Source organism: Gossypium arboreum, chromosome 7, assembly GCF_025698485.1.
Source record: "Gossypium arboreum isolate Shixiya-1 chromosome 7, ASM2569848v2, whole genome shotgun sequence".
Lineage (NCBI taxonomy): Eukaryota > Viridiplantae > Streptophyta > Magnoliopsida > Malvales > Malvaceae > Gossypium > Gossypium arboreum.
Window position 1 is genome coordinate 1,741,073 of NC_069076.1, and position 22,961 is coordinate 1,764,033.

General features: G+C 34.0%; 2 protein-coding genes across 2 annotated transcripts; both read left to right on the forward strand.

Moving 5' to 3' along the window:
- Nucleotides 1–3,066: 3,066 nt before the first annotated feature.
- LOC108460083 (probable phospholipid-transporting ATPase 8) lies at nt 3,067–9,651 on the forward strand. Its single transcript, XM_053030607.1, has 13 exons — nt 3,067–3,110; nt 3,830–3,865; nt 4,557–4,662; nt 4,855–6,179; nt 6,329–6,439; nt 6,514–6,790; nt 6,999–7,087; nt 7,176–7,278; nt 7,356–7,556; nt 7,660–7,785; nt 7,967–8,065; nt 8,263–8,454; nt 8,857–9,651. Exons 1-13 carry the CDS (start codon nt 3,067–3,069, stop codon nt 9,355–9,357), a joined length of 3,210 nt encoding a protein of 1,069 aa, XP_052886567.1. The 3' UTR covers nt 9,358–9,651.
- Nucleotides 9,652–18,556: 8,905 nt separating this feature from the next.
- Nucleotides 18,557–19,213, forward strand: LOC108466065 (uncharacterized). Its single transcript, XM_017766436.1, has 2 exons — nt 18,557–18,925; nt 19,088–19,213. The coding sequence occupies exons 1-2, from the start codon at nt 18,557–18,559 to the stop codon at nt 19,211–19,213; spliced, it is 495 nt and encodes a 164-aa protein (XP_017621925.1).
- Nucleotides 19,214–22,961: the final 3,748 nt, after the last annotated feature.

Sequence of the window (22,961 nt, forward strand, 5' to 3'; positions counted from 1 at the left end):
CTTAACAATTAAGATTTCATATTATAATATAATCTACAAATTAAATTTAAATATAATATATACATCACTAACGGTCCCACTTAAAGAACAATGGTAAATTTTCTTCTTTAGTCCCTTTAATTATTCTTTAATCTATAATTCAACTTTCACTCTATGTGTAATTTAGTTCTTATACCTAATTGCTCTTAATTCCAGCAAATTCATTTAACCGAAACTTAATTAACTACACAACAAACTTCATAAATATTTTTAATAAATATTTAAGAGTTTGATTTACAGGAACGGAGTCCCGAGGATGCACTTTCCGGCAACCTCGACTATCGAGTCGTTACATTAACTCTCTGCACTTTTTGAAATTTTGGCATTTAGTTCTTTTTTTTTTCAGGAATTTAATCTCTCTACTTTTCAGATTCTAAAATTTAGGTGCAACTTTTAACACTAGTAAATTATTTTGATTAATTTTTTTAGTGTGACATTTTGAAATTAAAAAAAAATATACTCACTCAGTAGTTAAGTAATTAAAAAAAATGACGTTATAATTAACTTAATTTAACAAACCGTTAAACCCGAATTTTGAAATATGAAAAAAAAAACTAAATTTCTGACATAAAAATACAAAAATTAAATTTGAAAATTTTGAAAATTACATATACTTAGATTAATTGGATTTGGCATCGCAATGTGAAAGGCAATCAATCCATGTCAAAAGATGAAAAAGTTGCGTGTGTGTGGGTTTCATTTATAGAAAGAGTAGCGGAAGAAGAAACAACAACTACATCAAAGGAAAACACTGAACCATGTTATTTCTATTACAACTAAAATCCATGGTTCTAGTGGTGGAGTCAGGAAATTCTTTTTCATGGGTTGAAATTAAATTTATATTTTTACTATTGTAAAAATATAATTTTAATAATTTAATAGTTTATATCTTTATAATTTTTATAATTACTAATTGTAATTACATAAATTATTATAAAAATTATCAATACAAAAAAAATTATAAACAAGGAATAATAATTGAAATCAAATCATCATATGTAATATGTTAGTCTAAGAATGTGGTCGGTCATACGATTACTAATAACAATAATAAGAACAATATATATATATATATATATATATATATATATATATATGCAATTTTATCTAATTGCACTAGCATTTCATATTTGTCGGGTTATTCTCTTTTTAACTTTTAACATATACTCATTTTCATCATCTAAATTTGAATCAGATAATTAAAGATTATCAAGATTTTTATTTTATGTATTCTTCAAAGTATGGATCGTCACGCTTTTACATATGAATGAAGTTATGAAGTATACAAGAAACTAGTACAATCCAACGTTTTTAATCTATACTAAGGTGATGTTAGTATAAGAATATTTTTTAAAATAACAAATGTCATCGCACTCCTATTTTGAAACTTTAAATATCTCAAATTGAAAAGTCCATGATCTCTCTCTCATGCCTATATCCGACACCATCCTCTAAAATAGGATATTGTACTTTTTAATTTTTTATAACGTTAAAAATTATTTTTATACAAGTTTAAATTATAAATAAATTTTCAAGTTAAATCATTTATGAGCGTTTGAAAAGTCATAGTGTAATTGGATTTTGATGTAAGTGCCCTCATAATTACTCCAATTCTTACATTTTCTCTAAGAATTGAAAAATGTAATTGAAGTGCTCCAATTACACACAATTCAGGGAATTATAATGGTTATCCAAATATGTCATTCTTGTGTAGTTACAAACAATTACTAAGTAGATTTCTAAACACTACTTAAAATTTCTCGTATAATTTTTATATAAGATAGTAAAGTTAGAAAAAAATAAAAAGTTACCATCAAACTCAATTGAATCTTATTTAAATTCACACCGATATAATAAATATCCAAATCAAAATAATTACTTAATAATAATAAACTAAAATATATAAAACTATTTAATTATGTATTAAGAAAAATAAAACTATTTAATTTGTTATAAAATTAAGTGCCACTAAATATGTAAAATATAATAAATATTTAACATGAATTTGGACTAGATGAATATTGAACAAGGGTGTTGATGAGTAGATTTGATCATGGGTCGGTCACTCATTCAAAAGTGATGGGTTTAGATAAAAATTAAATAAAAAATGTGGATTAAACAGAAAAATAAGACCCGTTTTTTAAATGGGTCAGGTATTGAGTAAGATTTTTTTGTCCAAGCCCAGCTCGGCTCGAATTTGTCTAAATTTTTTTCCCTGCTGCTGTTTATTGTTGTTTTGCTATTAGATTGATACTATTTTGTTGCTATTATTTGAATATTGTATAATTCTTATTTTATTATTAATTTTGCTACTATTTAGAGGCATTTACTTGCAAATTTACAACTATCTTAATGTTATTTATAATATATTTTCAATTTGTTGGGAAACATTTATTTTATTGTTTAGTGTATTTGATGTATTATATTTTTAAAATTTGTTTTTATATAAAAAAATTTAATGCGGACAGACCAAGCTAGGGTTTAGCATTTTTTATCTGGGTTGAGCCTAAAATTTTGCACCGACCAAATCCATGATCAAGTCTATTCATGAGTTGGGTTGGGCTTATATATGATATTAATACATTTTATATTTGATCAAACCTGATCCAACTCGAAACATGAATCTAAAATTTTGCTCAAGTCCATTCATATTCGTAAATAGATAACGCAAGCCCATTTAGGCCTAAGCATATTGTTTTTTTTAAAAATAAAATATAGTTATATTATTTTTAATATTTTTATTTATTAAAATTTATGTATAGTTACCTTAACATTTTTAATGTGTACACTATAGTAATATTATACTACTATATATTTAATTTTTATGTATTATAAATTATAAAATATAAAACATGATGAACTTACAAAAAATGAACTAGGTTAGAGCTTAAGTATTAAATGTTTAAATCCAAGTTCAACCCACATTTTAAATAATTTACGATAAAATTTATTTTTAAATCTAATATTTTTACTTAAAACCCTCTCAAATTTGAAATCAACATTTGTACTTAAACGATAACGTAATCCATGAGTAGATTTAACACTGAATTACCTGAATCTATTCTAAAGGGGTAAAAGAAGGTATGATTATTCTAAATAAATAGTGTTAAAAGATACGCAAATAAAATATTTCTATTTCTATATCAATGGAATGGAATATAATCATATAATTTATTTAAGTTTGGCATGAATTGTGTGTTGAAAAAATAATAATAAAATTTTAAATACAAAATTAATTAATCCCTACTTTTAGATTTCAAAATATAATAAAATAGTTAAAATATGATATAAGCCTTTATACTATTTTTAAATTTAAAATTTAATTATTCTACTTTTATTTTTAAGAATTTAATCCTCTATTTTTAGATTTTAAAATTCAAGTCCAGTTGTTATCATTAATAAATTTGTTATTATGACATTTTAAAATAAAAAATACTCCCAAACAATCATGTAATTAAAAATAACATTGCAATGAACTTGAATTTAAGAAAACAGTTTTAACAATGTTAATAAATGAACCAGAATTCTGAAATCTAAAAAATAAAGAGACTGAATTCTTAAAAATTAAAAGTATATAAACTAAATTTCAAATTTAAGAAAAGTAGAGGGACTTATAACGTATTTTAACCAGAATAAATAAGTGAATATAAGTTGTCATGGTTAGTTATTGCTTATAAAAGCGGCAAAAGCTAACCACTCTCTCACATACACACTGATGCAAAGCTCTTCACTTTTTTATTTTTGCATATTGTTGTGGTTTTCACACTTCTTTAAAGTTTGCATCTTTCAGACAACAAGAAAGACATCTCTGCAACTTCAACTCAAAGTAAGCAACTTTTTCTTTTCATGAAAAACATGTTCATGCTATATTATATAACCATTTTATTTCTCTTTTTAGGACAGTTTCATTTGTTGGGTTTGTCTTAAAATTGTTTAAATTAAGTTTCTTTTCATGTTTTCTTATGGTTTTAAACAATGAAAGTTGAGTTCTTTATTTTTTTAATGCTAGTTCATGTACTTTTGGTGTTGGAATTTTAGCTCAGGCGTTCAAAGCTTGTTCAAAGATAGGAAGTTTTTGGAGTTATTGGGTTTATTTTTGTTGAAAAATAGTGGTTAAAGTTGGAATCTTTAATGGGGATTGTAAAGGGAAAGTTGGGTGATTTTGTAATCTTATTGACAAATTAGAGAAACGCCATTTGCATTTTAAGCTCTGGGGAAATGGCTAGAGTAAGGAAAAGGAATATACACTTAAGCAAAAGCTGTTCCTTTTCGTGTTGTCGTCGACCGAGTCAACCGAGTTCGACTGATGAACATGACAGAATCGGTCAAAAAGGGTACTCAAGAGTGGTGTATTGTAATGAACCTGATTGTGAAGAACAAATTCGTTTAAAGTATAGGGGAAATTATGTTTCCACTACTAAGTATACAGCAGCTAATTTTATCCCAAAGTCTTTGTTTGAGCAATTTAGGAGGGTTGCAAACATATATTTTCTTGTTGTTGCTTGTGTTTCGTTTAGTCCGTTGGCACCTTATTCTGCACCTAGCGTTCTTGTGCCGTTAATTGTGGTGATTGGAGCTACAATGGCTAAAGAAGGCATCGAAGATTATCGGCGAAGACAGCAGGTCATGCTTGCGCCCTTCTTTGGATTTCCACCATTTTTTTATTTATTGCTGTTAGCTTGTTTCCTTATACAAATGTTATAGCTTTGTATCGTCTTTATTGATACTAGGTTCCTTATTTGGTTCTGAATATATTTTTTTTCTTTTTCTGTCGGTTTATGTAACGTATCTGAAGTAGCTTTTCCTCGGTTTCAGGATGTAGAGGCAAACAATCGGACGGTTGAAGTTTATGACGGAAATAGTTCTTTCAACGAAACCAAATGGAAGAATCTCCGTGTCGGTGACATTGTTAAGGTGCATAAGGATGAATATTTTCCAGCTGATCTACTCTTACTTTCTTCGGAATATGAAGACGGTGTTTGTTATGTTGAGACGATGAACCTCGATGGAGAGACTAATACAAAGTCGAAGCATCCGTTAGAGGTAACATCCTTCATTCGTGATGTAGAGACTGTTAAGGGATTTAGAGCGGTGATTAAGTGTGAGGATCCAAATGAACATCTTTACTCATTCGTTGGAACATTGTACTACGAATGTCAACAATACGCACTTTCGCCACAACAAATCCTTTTGAGAGGTACTAAACTGAAAAATACTGATTATATCAATGGTGTGGTTATCTTCACTGGACATGATACGAAAGTAATGCAGAATGCTATGGACCCTCCTTCGAAGAGGACAAGGATAGAGAGAAGGATGGATAGAATAATTTATGTCCTTTTCAGTGCTTTGATTTTGGTATCATTCGTAGGGTCTCTACTTTTCGGAATTGAAACTAAAAAAGATGGTGGCGATTATGGAAGGTGGTATCTCCGACCGGATATCACGACTGTATTCTTTGACCCGAGGAGACCTTCAGTGGCTGCATTTTTGCATTTCTTGACAGGTCTGATGTTGTATGGGTATTTGATACCAATATCATTGTATGTTTCCATCGAGATTTGCAAGGTTTTACAAAGCATTTTCATTAACCAAGACCAGGCTATGTATGATGAGGAAACCAAGAGGTCAGCACATGCACGGACATCTAATTTGAACGAGGAACTTGGTCAGGTCTGCACTATACTCTCCGACAAAACCGGAACTTTGACATGTAACTCGATGGAGTTTGTGAAATGCTCAATTGCTGGCACTGCCTATGGTCGTGGCATGACTGAGGTTGAAATTGCATTGGCTAGGAAAAGAGGTGAGACATTGGATGAACAAAGGGATATTGATACAGTGGAATCTAGAGAACCTGTTAAGGGTTTCAACTTCCGAGATGGACGCATTATGAACCGGAAATGGGTGAACGAACCTAATCGAGATTACATAGAAAAGTTCTTTAGGGTCTTAGCACTTTGCCATACAGCCGTTCCCGAAGTACTAGACCCTGGTAAGATTTTTTATGAGGCTGAGTCACCAGATGAAGCAGCATTCGTCATTGCTGCACGAGAAGTCGGTTTTCAGTTTTTCAAAAGGAATCAAACCAGCATACAACTGCGTGAACTGGATCGTAGTAGTGGGGAAATAGTTGACAGGTAATCTTTTTGGAACCTTCGATTATATTCTTAGTCAAACCAGCCGTATGTTGCTTTTCAGTTTCTCCTACTTTTATATTTTTTTCCGGGATCTGCTATTTGAACTTTGGTTTACATTGCATATGAACGAATAAGTTTCTGCATTTCAGAGTATACGAGCTTCTTCATGTGTTGGAGTTCAGTAGTGCTCGTAGAAGGATGTCCGTAATAGTAAGGAACCCAGAAAGACAGTTATTGCTCCTTGCTAAGGGGGCAGACAGGTCAGAACTCGTAATCCATAAATCTGCATTCAGACATATTTGATATTGAACTGATTTATCACTATGTTATTCAGTGTGATATTTGAAAGGCTTTCAGAAGAAGGACGGATGTTCGAGGCGGAGACCAAAGAGCATATCGAAAGGTATTCTGAGGCAGGATTACGAACTTTGGCAGTCGCTTATCGTGAGCTTGATGATGATGAGTATAAAAGATGGGAACAAGAATATGTGAAGGCCAAAACTTCTGTAAGTGCCGATAGAGATGATTTGCTGGATGAGAAGGCTGACATGATTGAAAGGGGTTTAATTCTTCTTGGTGCTACAGCTATTGAAGACAAACTACAAAAGGGGGTCAGTTACAGTAGTCTTCGTTTTCCTTGAAGTACTTCTGTCCGACAATTGTGTCCAATTCATATTTGCAAATATGGACCAACTTTAAAAAAAACGAATATACTCATGTTATATATCCGTACAATAACACTGGGGTTCAAGTTACATGGTTGTAATCTATGTACGTAGATAAGATTTGTATGAAGAGCTATATTCCTCTGTTATGTAGGTCCCAGACTGTATTGACAAGCTTGCACAGGCTGGGATCCATATATGGGTTTTGACTGGTGACAAGAAGGGAACTGCTATTAATATCGGGTATGCCAATGCCAGCAAGTTGGATTCAACTTTTCCGGTATTAATAATGCATATAAACATAAATGATATAGATGCTATATTTCTACAGGTATGCATGCAGTCTGCTAAGACATGGAATGAAAGAGATTTTGGTCATACTTGAAAAGCCCGGAATTGAGGCCATCGAAAGGGATAAGGAAGAATTCGCAAAGGTATAATTCACATTTGTCTTAAAGTGATGATGATGCAATCTTTCATGGGGAAAATCTGAATATATAATTTTTCTTAGGCTTATAAAATTGTAGAAAAGCAAATAGACGAAGGAATATCTCAAGTAACTGGCGAAAGCAACACCCAGTTTGGTTTGATTATTGATGGCAAGTCCTTGATTTTTGCTCTGGACAAGAACCTCATAATACGCTTTATGGAGCTAGCAATGAAATGTGCTACTGTTATATGCTGTCGATCTTCCCCAAAACAAAAAGCTATTGTAAGTGTGGTGTTCAGGATAATCAAGTAAACTATCAGAGTTTCATGAAGCTTATCAAGCTTTGGCATGAAAATAATCTGATAGAAATTTAGAAGATATGCAGGTTACTAGATGGGTGAAATCCAAAACAGGTAGAACGACACTAGCAATTGGTGATGGTGCAAACGATGTTGGCATGATTCAAGAGGCTGATATTGGAGTTGGCATCACTGGTGTCGAAGGGATGCAGGTAAATATATATATATATATATACATATTTCATTTTGGTAGGCTTTAGTATCCTGGTTTCGATGTCTATTTGTGGCCAATGCTTGATAATTCATCCATGTTATTCGAACAATTCAATGATATAACACGCCGTAACTGTCCGGATTTCTGATTTTATGTTTAATGACTACTGCAAATTGCAGGCTGCGATGTCAAGTGATTTTTCGATTGCACAATTTCATTTTCTGGAACGTTTATTATTAGTGCATGGCCATTGGTGTTACAGGCGAATAACAATGATGGTAAAAGCTAGTCGGTCCTGCTCTCATCTCTCTCTCTGAAACTAAACTGAGATAGTCTTATGATTTTTGTATCTCGAATCTAGAGAATGATATTGTTTGCTGTTCTGTTCCATGTTTCGGGGACTTATTAGGCAAACGTTTAAGAATACAAACTATGCGTGCATACATCTAAATTTATTTTTTCTTGTATACTGCAGATATGCTACTTTTTCTACAAGAACATCACTTTTGGATTTACTTTGTTTTGGTTCGAGGCCTACTCTTCTTTCTCTGCTCAGCCAGCTTATAATGATTGGTACATGTCAAGCTACAATGTCTTATTCACTTCACTTCCGGTAATCGCTCTTGGTGTTTTCGAACAGGATTTTTCAGCCCGACACTGCCTTAAGGTAAACGATTCTTTCTATTCTTTCTTTATTCCTCGAATATAAATTTGTTACACATTGACAATTAGAAAGGAAGTTGGGGGCCTTAAAATGAAACCCTAACTCAATGTTAACGACGAGTTACACGTAACGACATAGTTGTGAAACAATGATAGTTTTCTTTATCAATCTGACCATTGCTCTTCTCAAAATTTAAACCCGGATTTTGATTTGAACTATGTTTTTCTGCTTCAGAAAAATTAAACCGTGTCAATCTGTTGGCTTAGAATTGTTCTATATCTCGCATCAATTTAGTACATTCGTAGGAATACATGGCATGTCAACCGAATACCATTATTTACTTTTCTTCTATCTATATGTAAATGTTATAGTCGGACCGACAATCATTTCATTTTTCTTTTGCAGTATCCTTCATTATACAAAGAGGGCATAGACAATGTCCTCTTCCGCTGGATCCACATACTCGGCTGGATGTTTAATGGAGTTCTTAGTTCCGTAATTATATTCTTCTTAACTACCAACTCAATAACTGGTCAAGCATTCCGCAAAGATGGTCAAGTTGCCGATTATTCGATTCTTGGGCTGACAATGTATACATGTGTTGTTTTGGCGGTAAATTGCCAAATGGCACTCTCCATCAATTACTTCACATGGATCCAGCACCTCTTCATATGGGGCAGCATTACCTTGTGGTTTAAATTCTTGTTGGTTTACGGTTCGATTCCACCGACATTATCTACAACGGCATACAAGGTTTTCATTGAAGCTTGCGCTCCAAGCATTCGATATTGGCTCACCATCATCCTCGTTGTTATTGCCACACTACTACCTTTGTTTTCCTATAGGGCTTTTCAGACTCGGTTTCAACCTATGGTGCATGATAGTATACAAACACGAAGGCCGTAAGAATTGAGCATGATATGGCTGAAACAAGATTGTCGGTAAGCATAGGTACTGACTTTGCCTTAACAGATTCAGATCAGAGTCTGAAGGTAAGGATTAGGGTTACTTTTTTCTCGGTGTTGGTTTTAAGTATAGGTCAATATGAGAGCATGAAGATCAGATGAAATGGAACCCGAACATTTGATTTATTGATCTCGCATATTTGTAATTATTATTATTCTTTCATAAGCTTAACTTTTAAGTGTTAAATGAAGGTGATGATGAATTCTTCAATTTTTTTCAACAATCAAAATGAAATGTAGTCCAATTATAGTAGATTTCATACAAGAACTTGAAATTTGCTAAGGAAAAGCTTATGTAGAACCTTCATGCAATTATCTATAGGAAAGGGCATGCAGATTTCAAATGCTAGTATCAACCAAAAAAAAAATGAGATTTAGTATGTTAGGGTTCATTCTCCTCAACCATTGAAAACCAATATCCAACAAGTCAGAGTTTGAATCTTAGCATCCCTCAAGCCATTTCTTTATATTCTTAAGTAAGGATTTGAATCTCAACACCTACGTCTCCTTCTTTTATAACTTTAAGAAGTGATCGATATCTTGCACTTTCAAAATAAAATTAGCGGTGTGTAACTTTTAAAAATGATTTTTAAAAAATGTTTATTTTTTTTGAGAAAGTTAATATTTTTTAATCAGATGATTCTATGTAAAATATTTTTTAAATTATTTTTATTTAGCCTTATAAAAACTCTATTAATCACGAGTTAGTAGTGTTCACTATCTTAGCCTAAAACTTACGAGCAAACCCTTTCGCTATTGAGAATCACTTGTGTCATCTCCTCAATGATGCGGTTTTTACGTTCCACAATTCCATTCTGTTGTGATGTCATGGCAGCAAAGAATTCATGTTTGATTCTTTCCTCGTTAAAAAAATTGACAATTTCAACGTTCTCAAACTCACGTCTATTATCACTTCAAAATTTTCTAATCATCCTAATGAGCTGACCTTTTTCATCCATAACTCTCCTGTATAGTTTTCTAAATTTTTCAAATGTGTCAAACTTTTCTCTAATAAACCTCATTCATGTGCATCTTGAGAAGCCATATACACACACCAGGAGATAGCGTTTTCCACTCATGTTCTCAATTTGCATAGGTCCAATGAGATTCATGTGTAGTAGCTGAAGAGGTGAACTGGTTTGGATACGCAAACTTTAGGAATGGTATCACTGAACTTTAGGATTCCCTCTCTGCATCATATCTAACTAATCTTTAAAGTCATTTGTAATGAATGTGACAAGTTTCTCATGCCACAACACCAAGCCAGAAACTTTAGCTTTGTTCCACACAATAGATTGAACTGTTTTGCTGCAGTTGTAAAAAGTAAGTGTGCCTTTCATTATCTTCTCACAGACTTTGACGAAACCAAACACTTTTCTTTCATGAAATTGACAAGCATACCTTAATCACACAGTTGACTAATACTTATCTAGTTTTACTTTTAGTCCATCTACAAGAAAAACATTCTTCGAATTTGGCATTCCAGGAACACTAAGTGTAGGTTTCTTTAAGGATATTAACATTTTACTATTAGATTTAGTACACTAAGTGTAGTATTTTTGTCTATATATACATGTATTTTTCAAATAAATTGATTTAATAAAATATCCATTGATTACATTAATATTCTTTATATACTCTCCTTAAACGATTTTTGTATGCAAAGTAAAATGGAAGTAAATATTGGCTTACTGATTATATAATATTTAGTTAATACTAAAGCAAGATCATGTGGTTGAATCGTAATACGGAAAGACAACTTGTATTAGTAGATAATCTAAGCATGTCCTTAATCTAATTGGAAATAAACAAATTGATTGAAAGATTAATGTCATATATCAAGTCCAATTGGAGAGATGTTTTGTCTTGAGCGTTGGAGCAGATCACTCCTAAAAGTTAAAATATCCTATGAGGGCAACACGCTTATTACAAAGTCATTAGATGAGCATTTATTAAGTAGTTTTTGTAATTGTATGTAGTTAAAGAGCCTCAGTTACGATATTATAGTGGAATGACTTCGTGACTAAATAATTTTATAATTAATATATAAAAAGTTGGAACTTAATTATAAATTATTTGAGTTCTAATTATCTATGTCTAATCAGTTCCTCTGCTAGCTCGTTAAACCCAGAAATGAATTGCATGTAAAACCAAATGGATAGAAAGGAACATAGATGAATGAAAATGATGAAGTTAGATAAATGAGTCGCTTTCACAAATGAATGTGTTTTCTTTATGAAGTATAAAAAGTCCAGGAAGCACATATAATTGGACCCAACACTACCCCTCATGTATATGAAGGGGCGATAACCCTAGTAATAATTACTAGGGTGTGTAGAGGTGTGTTTTCTATTTAAATAATATTATTTTACAATGACTTATTTAATTAGGATTATTGTATTTCTCCTTATAAATAGATGACAACAGTTGACGTAAAATCATAAATTTCATACATCGTTATTCTACGAGAAAATAGTGAAAATTTATTATCTAAGAATAAATTCTATTTTATGAGAGTTACGATATTCATCGGTTTTTATTAGAGAAAAATTACTTTCATACTGAAAGTAATCACACCATTTCTTTTTCTATGTTAGGTTTGTGTTGTTCAAGTTCACACTTGACATAATTTGAGGTACAATAATAGCAGAGAATGTATCGATTGAAAGTCAAGATCGACTCAAATTTGTTTCGCACAAAGCATAGGTGCTTTTCGATTAGAGTTTATTACTATAAATATCACAAAGTGGCTCGGTTTTAAAAATTTTTAAACTTTTCCTATAACTGTTAAATCGTTTTCTTAACAAATTTATTTGACACTTACCATTAGAGGTGAGTATTCAATCGAGTAAAAAAAATTTCGAATTAGTCGAGTTGATGAATCCTATTTTAGCAACTGAACTCAATTTGAATTTTTTTAGAATCGAATCGAATCGAGTAAAAAAAATTCGAGTCGAGTTAACAAATCCTATTATTTATACTCAATGTTGCGTTTACATAGATTACTTATTTAACTAGTAGACGAAGTACAAGATTATTTAACTAGATAAACAATACAATGGTTTTGCCTTTTAATTTAATAGGTAAACATTTATCAAAACGACGTAGTTTTGCCTTTTCTTATTTCGATTTTTGAATAACTCGAATCGTGTAATTCATATTTGAGTTAAACTGAAAAATTTGATTTTTTTATTCGAGTTTATCCGAATAACTCAATTAACTCAAATAACTCGAACTATTTAATTCAAATTTTAAATTTTTTATTGAGTTTTTTGAATCGAATCGGATTTTTCTCTCCCCTACTTACCATCACCAAATGTGACTCGACTAGCATGATGTTCTTCAAAGGCAAATAAGTATGGTCTGTTACATGTTATGTGACGAGAGCAATCATTATCAAAAAACCAAAAATCATTGACTATAAATTTCAAGGACAGATGTGCTACTAGCAAGAACTTTGTATCATTCTTCTTTTAAACAAACTTCTACTTCTTAACATGTGATGTGCCAAGTAAAGTAACATTGTGGAAGGAACTACACTTCTATATCAAATCATGTAACATTTTGAAACATTGTGATCTAACATGACAAAGTACACTCCAGTAACCAGGGATAGAGCCAGGGGGCTGGCAGGGCTTCTGTCCTCTCCTAAAATATTTTTTTTCCATTTAGGTCCCTTTATAATTTATAAAATTTTAAATTATAATGATAAAGTTACACTTTGTCCCCCTCAAATGATAAAAAAAATGATTTAATTCTTTAAAAATTATAAAGTTATAAGCTATTAAAATAGTGAAACTATATTTTTACTATTGTAAAAATATATAATTTAATTCCGACGCCCTTAAAATAATTTCTAGCTTCGCCTCTAACAGTAATGATAAATAACTTTATGTTTAGAGTTTACTGTATCCTTAGATTGGATCAATACAGGTTTTTTTTGGAGCATTCTCAAAAATTCTTCTCTAAAATCTTTTTAGACTCTCCATCAATGTAAACAATATCTTGCGGTGACAATAGTTGTAAATGCCACATAGTTGCTCATCAAATTCAGAATTGTTAGTGGAATCTTCATCACTCCAGGTTACACACAATAATTTCTTCTTTTTCTTCAGGATGTTAACACAATCAACATGGATATGTCCAAATTCGTAACACTCATAGTGTAGTAGCCCAAATTTGACCGGGCCTTAAAACCAAAACAGAAATATGAAATAAATAAATAAATGTTATTTATTTTAAAAGTCCAGTTTACAAGAGCCCAAACACAGGCCCAAATAACTTTCAAACCAAAAAAAAAATTAAAAATTAAAACCCAGCAGCCCAAATACCTAAACCCTATGCCGGATTACAACCTGATAGCCCATACCCGTTACACCCAGACCCAAAAAATAAATGAGGCCCAAGTGGCCCAATTTGTTAAAGCAGAGAGACCTAGGGTTTCAGAAACCCTAGGCGCCGCAAGCATCCCAAGCATCATGATCGTTCGTCTCGTGCCGTTCCAGTGGGCTCCATTGGTGCCGTGGCTTTGGCCTCGTACCACGCCACGATCATCGCGTGAATCGACATCACCGTGATGTTCTCGCGAATACTTACAAGACAAGACAAAAGAAACCAGCAGACACGAAACAGAAAAGGAAACCAAATAGCAGCAAATAAACTGAAACCAATAAAGAAAGAAATCAAAGATTTCTTTCCTAAACATGTATAGTCTAAAGGCTATAAAGCCTTTCCTCCGATTTGTAAAAAATGGACTTACGTTCTTGGAATATACAGAGAGAATCAATAAAAAAAGAATATAGAGATTCAACAAAAGAATTTATTCTTGCGCACATATACAAAAAGCATCACAGTCGATTGAATATACAAAGATGAAATTTTCTTTTAAATACATGCACATATATATATTGCGATTAAAAAAGGAAAAGGGAGACGAACCTCTTTCGATCTGCGCTGAAACGGAAATTTCCCAGTCTCCGACCACCACGCGTGGCAAAGTTCGCGGTGGCGCGTGGGCGCGTATGCGCCTGAGAACAGGGGTCCGACGAGGCTCTGAGGCTGACCCCGAATCCTCCTACAGAGGATTTCTTTAAGTTTTTTTCTAAAATCAGGTATCCAAATGATTTCAAAACTAAAATTTGGCTTATATAGCCCTAACGAAACAGTGCCGTTTCGCTTAAAACCAATTAGCTTTAAACGACGTCGTACCAAAGCTAGGATCCGCGCGATTGACCCGAGACCCGGTGAGGATCCGGGTGTTTTTAGAAAATGGGCTAATTTCTCAATCGGTCTTTCCGCATTTTAAGCTTTATAATTTCATTTTATTATTATTTTAATTCAGCCCTAATCTCTTATATTTACTTCAATTTAGTCCTAATGGTCATTAAAACTTATTCTGAGGAACGACGTCGTTTTCTGGGATTAGGGCAAATTGCCCAGTGAGTCCTCTGAATTTAACGCGCATTTCAAATCAGGTCCAGGATTTTTATTATTTTGCAAATTAGCCTTAGATTTTCTAATTAAATTCAATTTTAATCCTTTTTATATTTTAGTTTACTTTAAATACTTTATATATATTTTTAAAATATTAGTTATATATTACTATTATTATCCATTATTTTTTATTGTCATATATTTTACTTATAAATTATATTATATTATATATTTTATTTTATATATTTCTTATATATTTTTATAAAATTGTATTATTATTTACTAAATTTGTAAATGGCAAATAAATTTAAAAAATATTAATAAATAATAGTATATATATTATCTTTATTTATAATAATATTCATATTCCATTTATATATTACACCTTTTCTTATTTATATATTTTATATATGTATATTATTTATTTTATAATATTCTTATGAAAATTACTCATATCCTATTTATTGTTGTATATTTTACCTATAATATGGGCTATACATCATATATATTTTAAATTCTATTATATGTTATATATTTTATATACTATGTTTCTATATGTAAAATATTTGTTACTTTATTATTATTATTATATGTATACCATATTATATTTCATACTATATTTTTATTATTCAATATTCCTTATAATATCTATCTTTCTCATATATATTTTTATTATATATTATTTATTTTGTTTTTATACTAACTATTTTACCATATTTTTACATGCAAAATACTTATTATATTTTTATTATTTTATATTATATTTCCTTATATTTTATTCATATTATATTATTATACATAACTTATTTTAAACATTTTTAATTTATATTTTAGGTATTTTTTATTAATAATTACTCACTGATTTTATATTTTAATATATATATATATATATATATATTATATTAGATGTTGGTCTCATAATTTTATTAAATGTTGAGTGCTTGACTTATTATTATTTTATTGTATTTTTATTATATATATGTGTCAAATTGTATATCATGCATCATTTTTATTATCAATATGTTTAAATATATGATGAATTACATGTTTATGTGTTTTTACCTATTCTTCTTAAATATGTATCGTGTTTTATGCATATTTTACTTATTTAAAATTTGTCATGTTTCTTATATGTATATGTTAGTTATTGTGCTTTTATTTACCTATTACTATAACATGTTATCCCGTATGTTATGTTAATATGCTCCTTCATGCATCGATCTAAAAAACGAGACTTTAAAGTTTTCAAAAATAAAGGCAATACTTGGTGTTTGGAAATTTCGAGAAAATTAGTGCCCTAACTTATTGGGTTGCAACTTTTCTCGTTGAGTTCGAATAGTCAAGCACCCTTCTAAGTTTTTAAGGTTTCTAAGTGCAAGCAATTGTCTCGGAATTTCAAGGCGTTGTGCCTAACTTCTCGGATATGGCGTTTCGTTGTTTGAGATAGGATTTCCAACAAGGCTAACTTAGTGTCAAATATCTTAAAAATATTATGTCCTAACTTATTGGATGTAATATTTTGATTTATTTGATACAAGTGAACCCTAATTTTCAAAATAAAAAAATATTAAAAGAGGATTGCATCTTAAAATTTTTAAATTTCCGACATTAAAGACACTTGATAATTAATTAGGTACCAATTTTTGGACGTTACGAGGGTGCTAACCTTTCCTCGTACGTAACCGACTCCCGAATCCGTTTTCTCGACTTTCGTAGACCAAAATTAATGTTTTAAAACAAAACATTTTATAAGGTGATCCAATCACACCTAAAAAGATTGGCGACGACTCCCGTTTTCGTTTTTTTAAAGCCTATTCCCATTTTCCAAAACTCGATAAAAAAATGGTTTCGACAGCTTGGCGACTCCGCTGGGGACTAATAAGAGAGTCAAGCCGTATAATTGATTACCTTTTGTCTTAATGTCGGAAATTTGAAAAATTTTAAAAATTCAATCCTCTTTGCATTACATGTGTTTGTATTATTGCATATATATTCTGATACGCATTGTATTTGCATGACCGTTGTGGTCACACCCTTAAGTGGGAGTGAGAAACTACGCCTTCGTGAGGTTTTCGCCTTCGTGTAGGATAGGATCACTTTTGGGATACATCTGTACCTCTGGTTTCGTGAGATTTTCATCTCCGTGTAGCCATAGAGAAATGTTTTCCCCTGAACGGAAATCGTTTCAAATGAGCCTATAATGGGTGAGAATCGAGGAATCTGCTGGTTCTGGTACCTCAAACTTTAGAACCAACCTCATATAGAAAAACCGTAAGAGCCCAACTTAGTTAGAGTTAAACTTTAGATATTACCCTTATAAATTATCGTTGAGATTTATTGATATCATGTGATACTGACTATTTCTTTTCTTTTGTTTGCATGTCGTTTTGCATTTACAAAGGTATCGATTCACGGTCAGTTTCTAAGTTAGGAAGTTTTATTATGGAGAATGGACTTCTTGATAGAGTGGAGGGCAACGCCGATGTTCATAGATGGTCAGAGCAAACTCAACTAGAAAATGGAGACAGTATAACTATGGGATATGTGTCGGAGCTGTCAGATTATACTCGTATTAGTGTCACACAGAATAATCTCCAAGAGCTTAAGGAAATTTGGGATCAGTGGGGCAATGAGACCAAGCAGTTATTCTATGATAATTACGGAGATTTACCTTACTTGCTCGATATTCAGGTAGATGAGCACTTATTCTGAGCCATTGCTCAGTTTTGGAACCCGGCGTACAGTTGTTTCACTTTTGGGTAAGTAGATTTGGTACCTACCGTGGAGGAGTATACTACCTTACTTCGTTGTCCCAGGTTTCAGAGTGATAAGATCTATTCTCGAGTTGCTTGTGTCTCTACCTTTTGGAAGAAATTAATGACCATTACGGGAATGAGCGAGCAGTGGATCACAGCCAGAATTAAAAAAAAGGGTGAGTGCAAGTGCATTTCATGGGACGCTTTGAAAGATCTGATTTTGACACACCCCGATGAGACGAAGAAGGTAGACGTTTTTGCCTTAAGTTTGTATGGACTGATGGTTTTCCCTAGGGCTTTGGGATATGTGGACTGGCAACCACGGATCTTTTTCATCGACTCAGTAAAAGGGTTACTTCCGTCCTTACGATTTTGGCGGAGACATTCAGGTCCTTAGGTGCATGTAAGAGGGCTAGTGTAGACAGGTTTATAGGGTGTGCTCAGTTACTTTTGGCTTGGTTCTACAATCACTTCTGATTGATTGATGGGATTGTTTGTCTGGTTTTCTTTGAGAACTACTCCCCGTTGAAAGATATAATAGCCTCATCTAGGAAAGTGGATGTGCCAGAAGAGAATTGGATAGCATTACTTCAAAATCTTCAGTCGGAGGATGTTGAGTGAAGAGCTTCATGGATGGTTCCTGGTGAGATACTTTATCGATGCGGCAGCTTTGATTGGGTTCCCTTGTTGGGAATTTGGGGTGCTATTGGTTATGCCCCTTTGCTCGTGCTAAGGTAGCATGGATTGAGACAGTTCGTACCAGCGACTCATGGGTTGGCTCAAAGTGAGTTTGTATACAGAGGAGCCGATTACAAGAGGAAGGTTAGCGAGGTTTCTAGTGCTTGAAACAAGACTTGTCAGTTGAAGGGAGCGGCCATTAATCCTGCTACGACACTGGAATATATCGAGTGGAGGAGTAGAAGGATTAACGATAATGTCCCTATGACAAAAATGGAGGAAGTTCGACCAATGGAGGAATATCTACAAGTGATACCCTTGGAGCTTGATATCATGAAGCAAAAATTTAAGAGAAAGAATTTGGAACTTGAAAAGAAGATAGAAAAGCTTGAGGATAAGAAGATGTACCTAAGTCTAGATATTGACCTACAAAAGAAGGAGGTTGAAAAAGTTAGGAAGGAGAAAAGGAAGGTTGAAGAAGACCGAGATGATTTAAAAGAGGAGTATAAGAAGACACAAGTATCTTTAAAGCGAGTGGGGTTAGAAAGGTCTTCGGAACAGTGGCAGAAAGAAGTTCAAGTGGAAAAAGCTAGAGCTGAGTATTGGGAGACGAAGTTTCAAGAGATGCGGTCGCAGAATTTGGCATTAGAGGAAGAGAATAAAGGGTTGAAGACCAAGGTAACTGAGTTTGGAAGATCCCTTCGTTGGCATCGAAACCATGATCCTACGATCGAGTTAAAGGAGCTAAAAAGTAAGGTTGAAGATTTGGAAGTGGCATTGCATGATGGTGAACTTTGGATTGAGCAACTCGAGACGCAAGAAGATTGTATAAAAGGAGAGCTCCATCAAGTTAAAGGTCAAGTCAGAGACAGGGATTACGTTATTAGGGAGGCTATAGCCCAGATCCGAGAGATTGCTGAATATGTTTGAGACTTAGCAGTACGAGCTGATGCGTTGAGTATGATGTATAAGTCAGTGTCTGATAAAGGTCGAGAGTTAGCCCTTTTATTAGATAAAGTTAGAACTTTGGGCATTAGGGCAAAGAGGTATATGTAATCCATTTGTATGCAAAGATATTTTTTTTTAAATAAAGTTTTCTAAATGAGATTGAATCGAGATCGATACCTTTTTGCATTCATGCATTTGTATTACATCACATCATATATATTTAAAGTTATAGAAAGACCCTAATTAGTTAAAGTTTACTTCCAGAGAGGTAGAAAAGAAAATCTAGAAATCACACATCCTTACGGCACTCGCACTAAAACTAAGAGTATGGATCAAAGGTTCGAACAATTGCAAAAGGATATGCAAGACCAATTGCAAGGGTAGTTGGCCAAAATGCAGAATGACATGAGGGAGCAAATGCTAGAGGCTCAGAGGAATATGATGGCTGAAATGGCTCAGCTGCTAAGGGCTACTGATAAAGGGAAAGCCCCTGTGGCTATCACTGGTGAGGAAGGTGAGGATCATCCTCCGGGTTTTACTTTGCCTCATGTGCCACTACAAACCAAGGCACCTCCTAGAAGGTCATCTGTCACTGTAAGACCTCAACATGGACCGGTTGATGCTGGAATCCCCGTGAATTTCCCATCTGGGTCGGGAAATAATTTAGGCGATAGCCTGATCAACCCTATCACTCCTGATCTGGATATGATGGAGAGGGAAAGAATGGCAATCGAATCCTCAAAACAGTTGGAGGATTGTTGCAAGTGGTTGGAGGAGAAGTTTAGGGTTTTAGAAGGCGTTGGCAACCATCATATTGATGCCAAAGACTTAATTTTAGTCCTAAACTTGGTGCTTCCTCACAAATTTAAGATGCCGGAGTTTGAAAAGTACAACAGGACTACTTGCCTAGAGGCACACATAACAATGTTTTGTAGGAGAATGACTGAGTATGTAAACAATGATCAACTATTGATCCATTATTTTCAAGACAGCTTAGTAGGAGCAGCAGCTAGGTGGTACAATCAGTTGAGCCGTGCAAGAATCGGTTCATGGAGAGATCTTGCACAAGCCTTTATGCAACAGTACAATCATATGACTGATATGACGCTAGACAGGATCACGCTTCAAAACATGGAGAAAAAGCCTAATGAAAGTTTTAGGCAATACGCACAACGATGGAGGAAGGTGGCAATGCAAGTACAACCACCACTGTTAGAAAAGGAGACCACCATGTTGTTTATCAACACTTTGAAAGTGTCGTTCATCACTCACATGATTGGAAGCATCACGAAAAGTTTTGCGGATATAGTTATGGCAGGAGAGATGATTGAGAACGCCATAAAGGGCAGTAAAATTGAGGAGGAAATGGCTAAAATATCAACCCCAAGGAGAAAGAATAACGAGGTGAATAACGTGAATAGTCTCAATTCGAGGACAATCACAATTGGTCAACCCAAAGCAGCTGCGGTCGAGCAACAAAGTACTCAAGGACAGGAATCGGGCACAAGACAGAATTTGAAAATGATGCAATTCACGCCTATCCCTGTGATGTATCGTGAGCTTTATCAAAGCTTATACGATGCACATGCTATTGCTTCATTTCACTTGAAACTGCTACAGCCACCGTACCCCAAATGGTATGATCCAAATGCTAAATGCGAATATCATGTAGGAATACCGGGGCATTCGATTTAAAACTGCACTGGATTCAAGAAGGCCGTGAAGAGGCTTATCAAGATGGGGGTTGTAAAATTCGACAGTACCCTTAATACTGAAAACGCGTTACCAGATAATGGCAATTAATGAGTGAATGCCATTGATGAAACTAAGGAAGAAAGAATCAAGGAAGATATTGCTAAGGTGAAGACACCCATAAAAGTAATATGGGAGGGGATGGTGAAGAGAGGTATGTTGACCTCTGGAAAAGGTAGAGAAAGAATAGGGGACTATTGTGAATTCCATGAAGATGTGGGTCATATGATCCAAAATTGTGAAGAGTTCAAGGCCATGGTGCAAGTCTTTATGGTTAACAAAGAGCTACAAATTCTTGAGGGTAGTTCTTGCAAAAGACAAATATGTGTGCTGAAAAACGAACGACAAGGAATCAGTCGACGAAGAATTATTATTTTCTTGCCGGGGAATAATGAAGTGGGGGCGCAAACCGGGCCCAAGGTCGTCATCCATAAACCCACTCTTTTCCCTTACAAGGATGACAAGAGGGTATCATGGAACTATGACTGCGGTGTAACAGTACCTAAGGGGGAGAGTATAGCCAGTGCGTCTAGGGGCGTGCAAAACGATGGTTCCCATACACGAAGTGAGAAGCGTTATGATGGGGGGCATCAGAGTGGAGCCCACGAAAGCAAAGGATGTTGACATTGAGAAGAGGAAATAGGTTGAAGTGCTTGTCAAGGAGCCGGTAAAGGAGGAAGAGGCTAAGAAGTTTCTAAAGTTCCTTAAGCATAGCGAGTATAGTGTGGTCGAGTAGTTACGTAGGCAGTCAGCGCGTATATCAGTATTAGCCCTACTTCTGAGTTCTGAGGTGCATCGGGATGCATTGTTGAAGGTACTTAATGAAACATATGTCACTCATGACATATCTGTTAACAAGTTGGATCGGTTGATAAATAACATCAGTGCTGACAATTTCATCTATTTCAATGATGATGAAATTCCACCTGGGAGCATAGGGTCAACCAAGGCCTTGCACATCACTACTCGATGTAAGGGATACACGCTTCCAAGTGTACTCATTGATAACGGGTCTGCTTTGAACATCTTTCCATTATCCACATTGAACAGATTACCCATTGACAGTTCGCATATGAAAACATGTCACAACGTGGTAAGAGCCTTCGATGGAACCGAAAGAAAAGTGATGAGACGAATTAACATCCCTTTGGAAATTGGGCCAAATACATATGAAGTTGATTTCTTGGTGATGGATATCAAGCCCTCATATAATTGTTTATTGGAGAGACCATGGATACACTCGACAGGAGCGGTGCCCTTCTCATTGCACCAAAAATTGAAATTAGTGACAGATGGATGGTTAATAACCATCAATGCGGAGGAGGACATTATAGCAGCAGTCACTAGCAAGGCCCCTTATATCGAGGCAAATGAAGAGGCTATTAAGTGTTCTTTCCGCTCTTTAGAAATCATCAATGCAACCTTCATTTTGGAAGGAAGTGAGGTGCCGGTACCCAAAATGTCTAGAGCCACAAGGATGGCCCTGCAAATGATGATAGGGAAGGGAGCATTGCCAGAAAAAGGACTAGGAAGACAGTTACAAGGAGGGGTTCAAATTCCAAAACTGATTGAGAAGAAAGATCGCTTTGGTTTGGGTTTCAAGCCAGACCATAAGCACCGGAGGCAAGAGATTGAGAAGCGCCAAGCGAGAAGAAAGGCGCGTTTGAACGAAGGAGAAATGGAGTGGGAACCGATGACATTCCCATCTATATCCAAATCTTTTAAGTCAAGAGGGTTACTGGTAGAAGAAAGTCATCAGATTAATGCTGTACACAATGAGGGATTGGAGCAAGAAAGCCTCGAGGGCATTCGCCCTTACGAACCGGGGAGCTCTCTGAACAATTGGACTGCGAAGGACCTTCCTGTAGTCTTTAGGAATTTTTCAGAGTAATTCTCGAAATGTGTTTGTTACTCTAGGGCTTAAGAGTAGTGAGATTACGTTTGTGAAAAAGGCTTATGACCATCTATTATTATTTTA

What these genes read in the sequence shown, in the direction of transcription:
- LOC108466065 (XM_017766436.1), top strand. Translation starts at nt 18,557, where the DNA reads ATGGAGGAAGTTCGACCAATGGAGGAATATCTACAAGTGATACCCTTG. An exon ending in AGATGCGGTCGCAGAATTTG is followed by an intron (nt 18,926 to 19,087) that starts GCATTAGAGGAA and finishes CTTTGGATTGAG; the next exon opens with CAACTCGAGACGCAAGAAGA.
- LOC108460083 (XM_053030607.1), top strand. Translation starts at nt 3,067, where the DNA reads ATGAGTAGATTTAACACTGAATTACCTGAATCTATTCTAAAGGG. An exon ending in CCTGAATCTATTCTAAAGGG is followed by an intron (nt 3,111 to 3,829) that starts GTAAAAGAAGGT and finishes TGCATCTTTCAG; the next exon opens with ACAACAAGAAAGACATCTCT. An exon ending in CTCTGCAACTTCAACTCAAA is followed by an intron (nt 3,866 to 4,556) that starts GTAAGCAACTTT and finishes TGTTTCGTTTAG; the next exon opens with TCCGTTGGCACCTTATTCTG.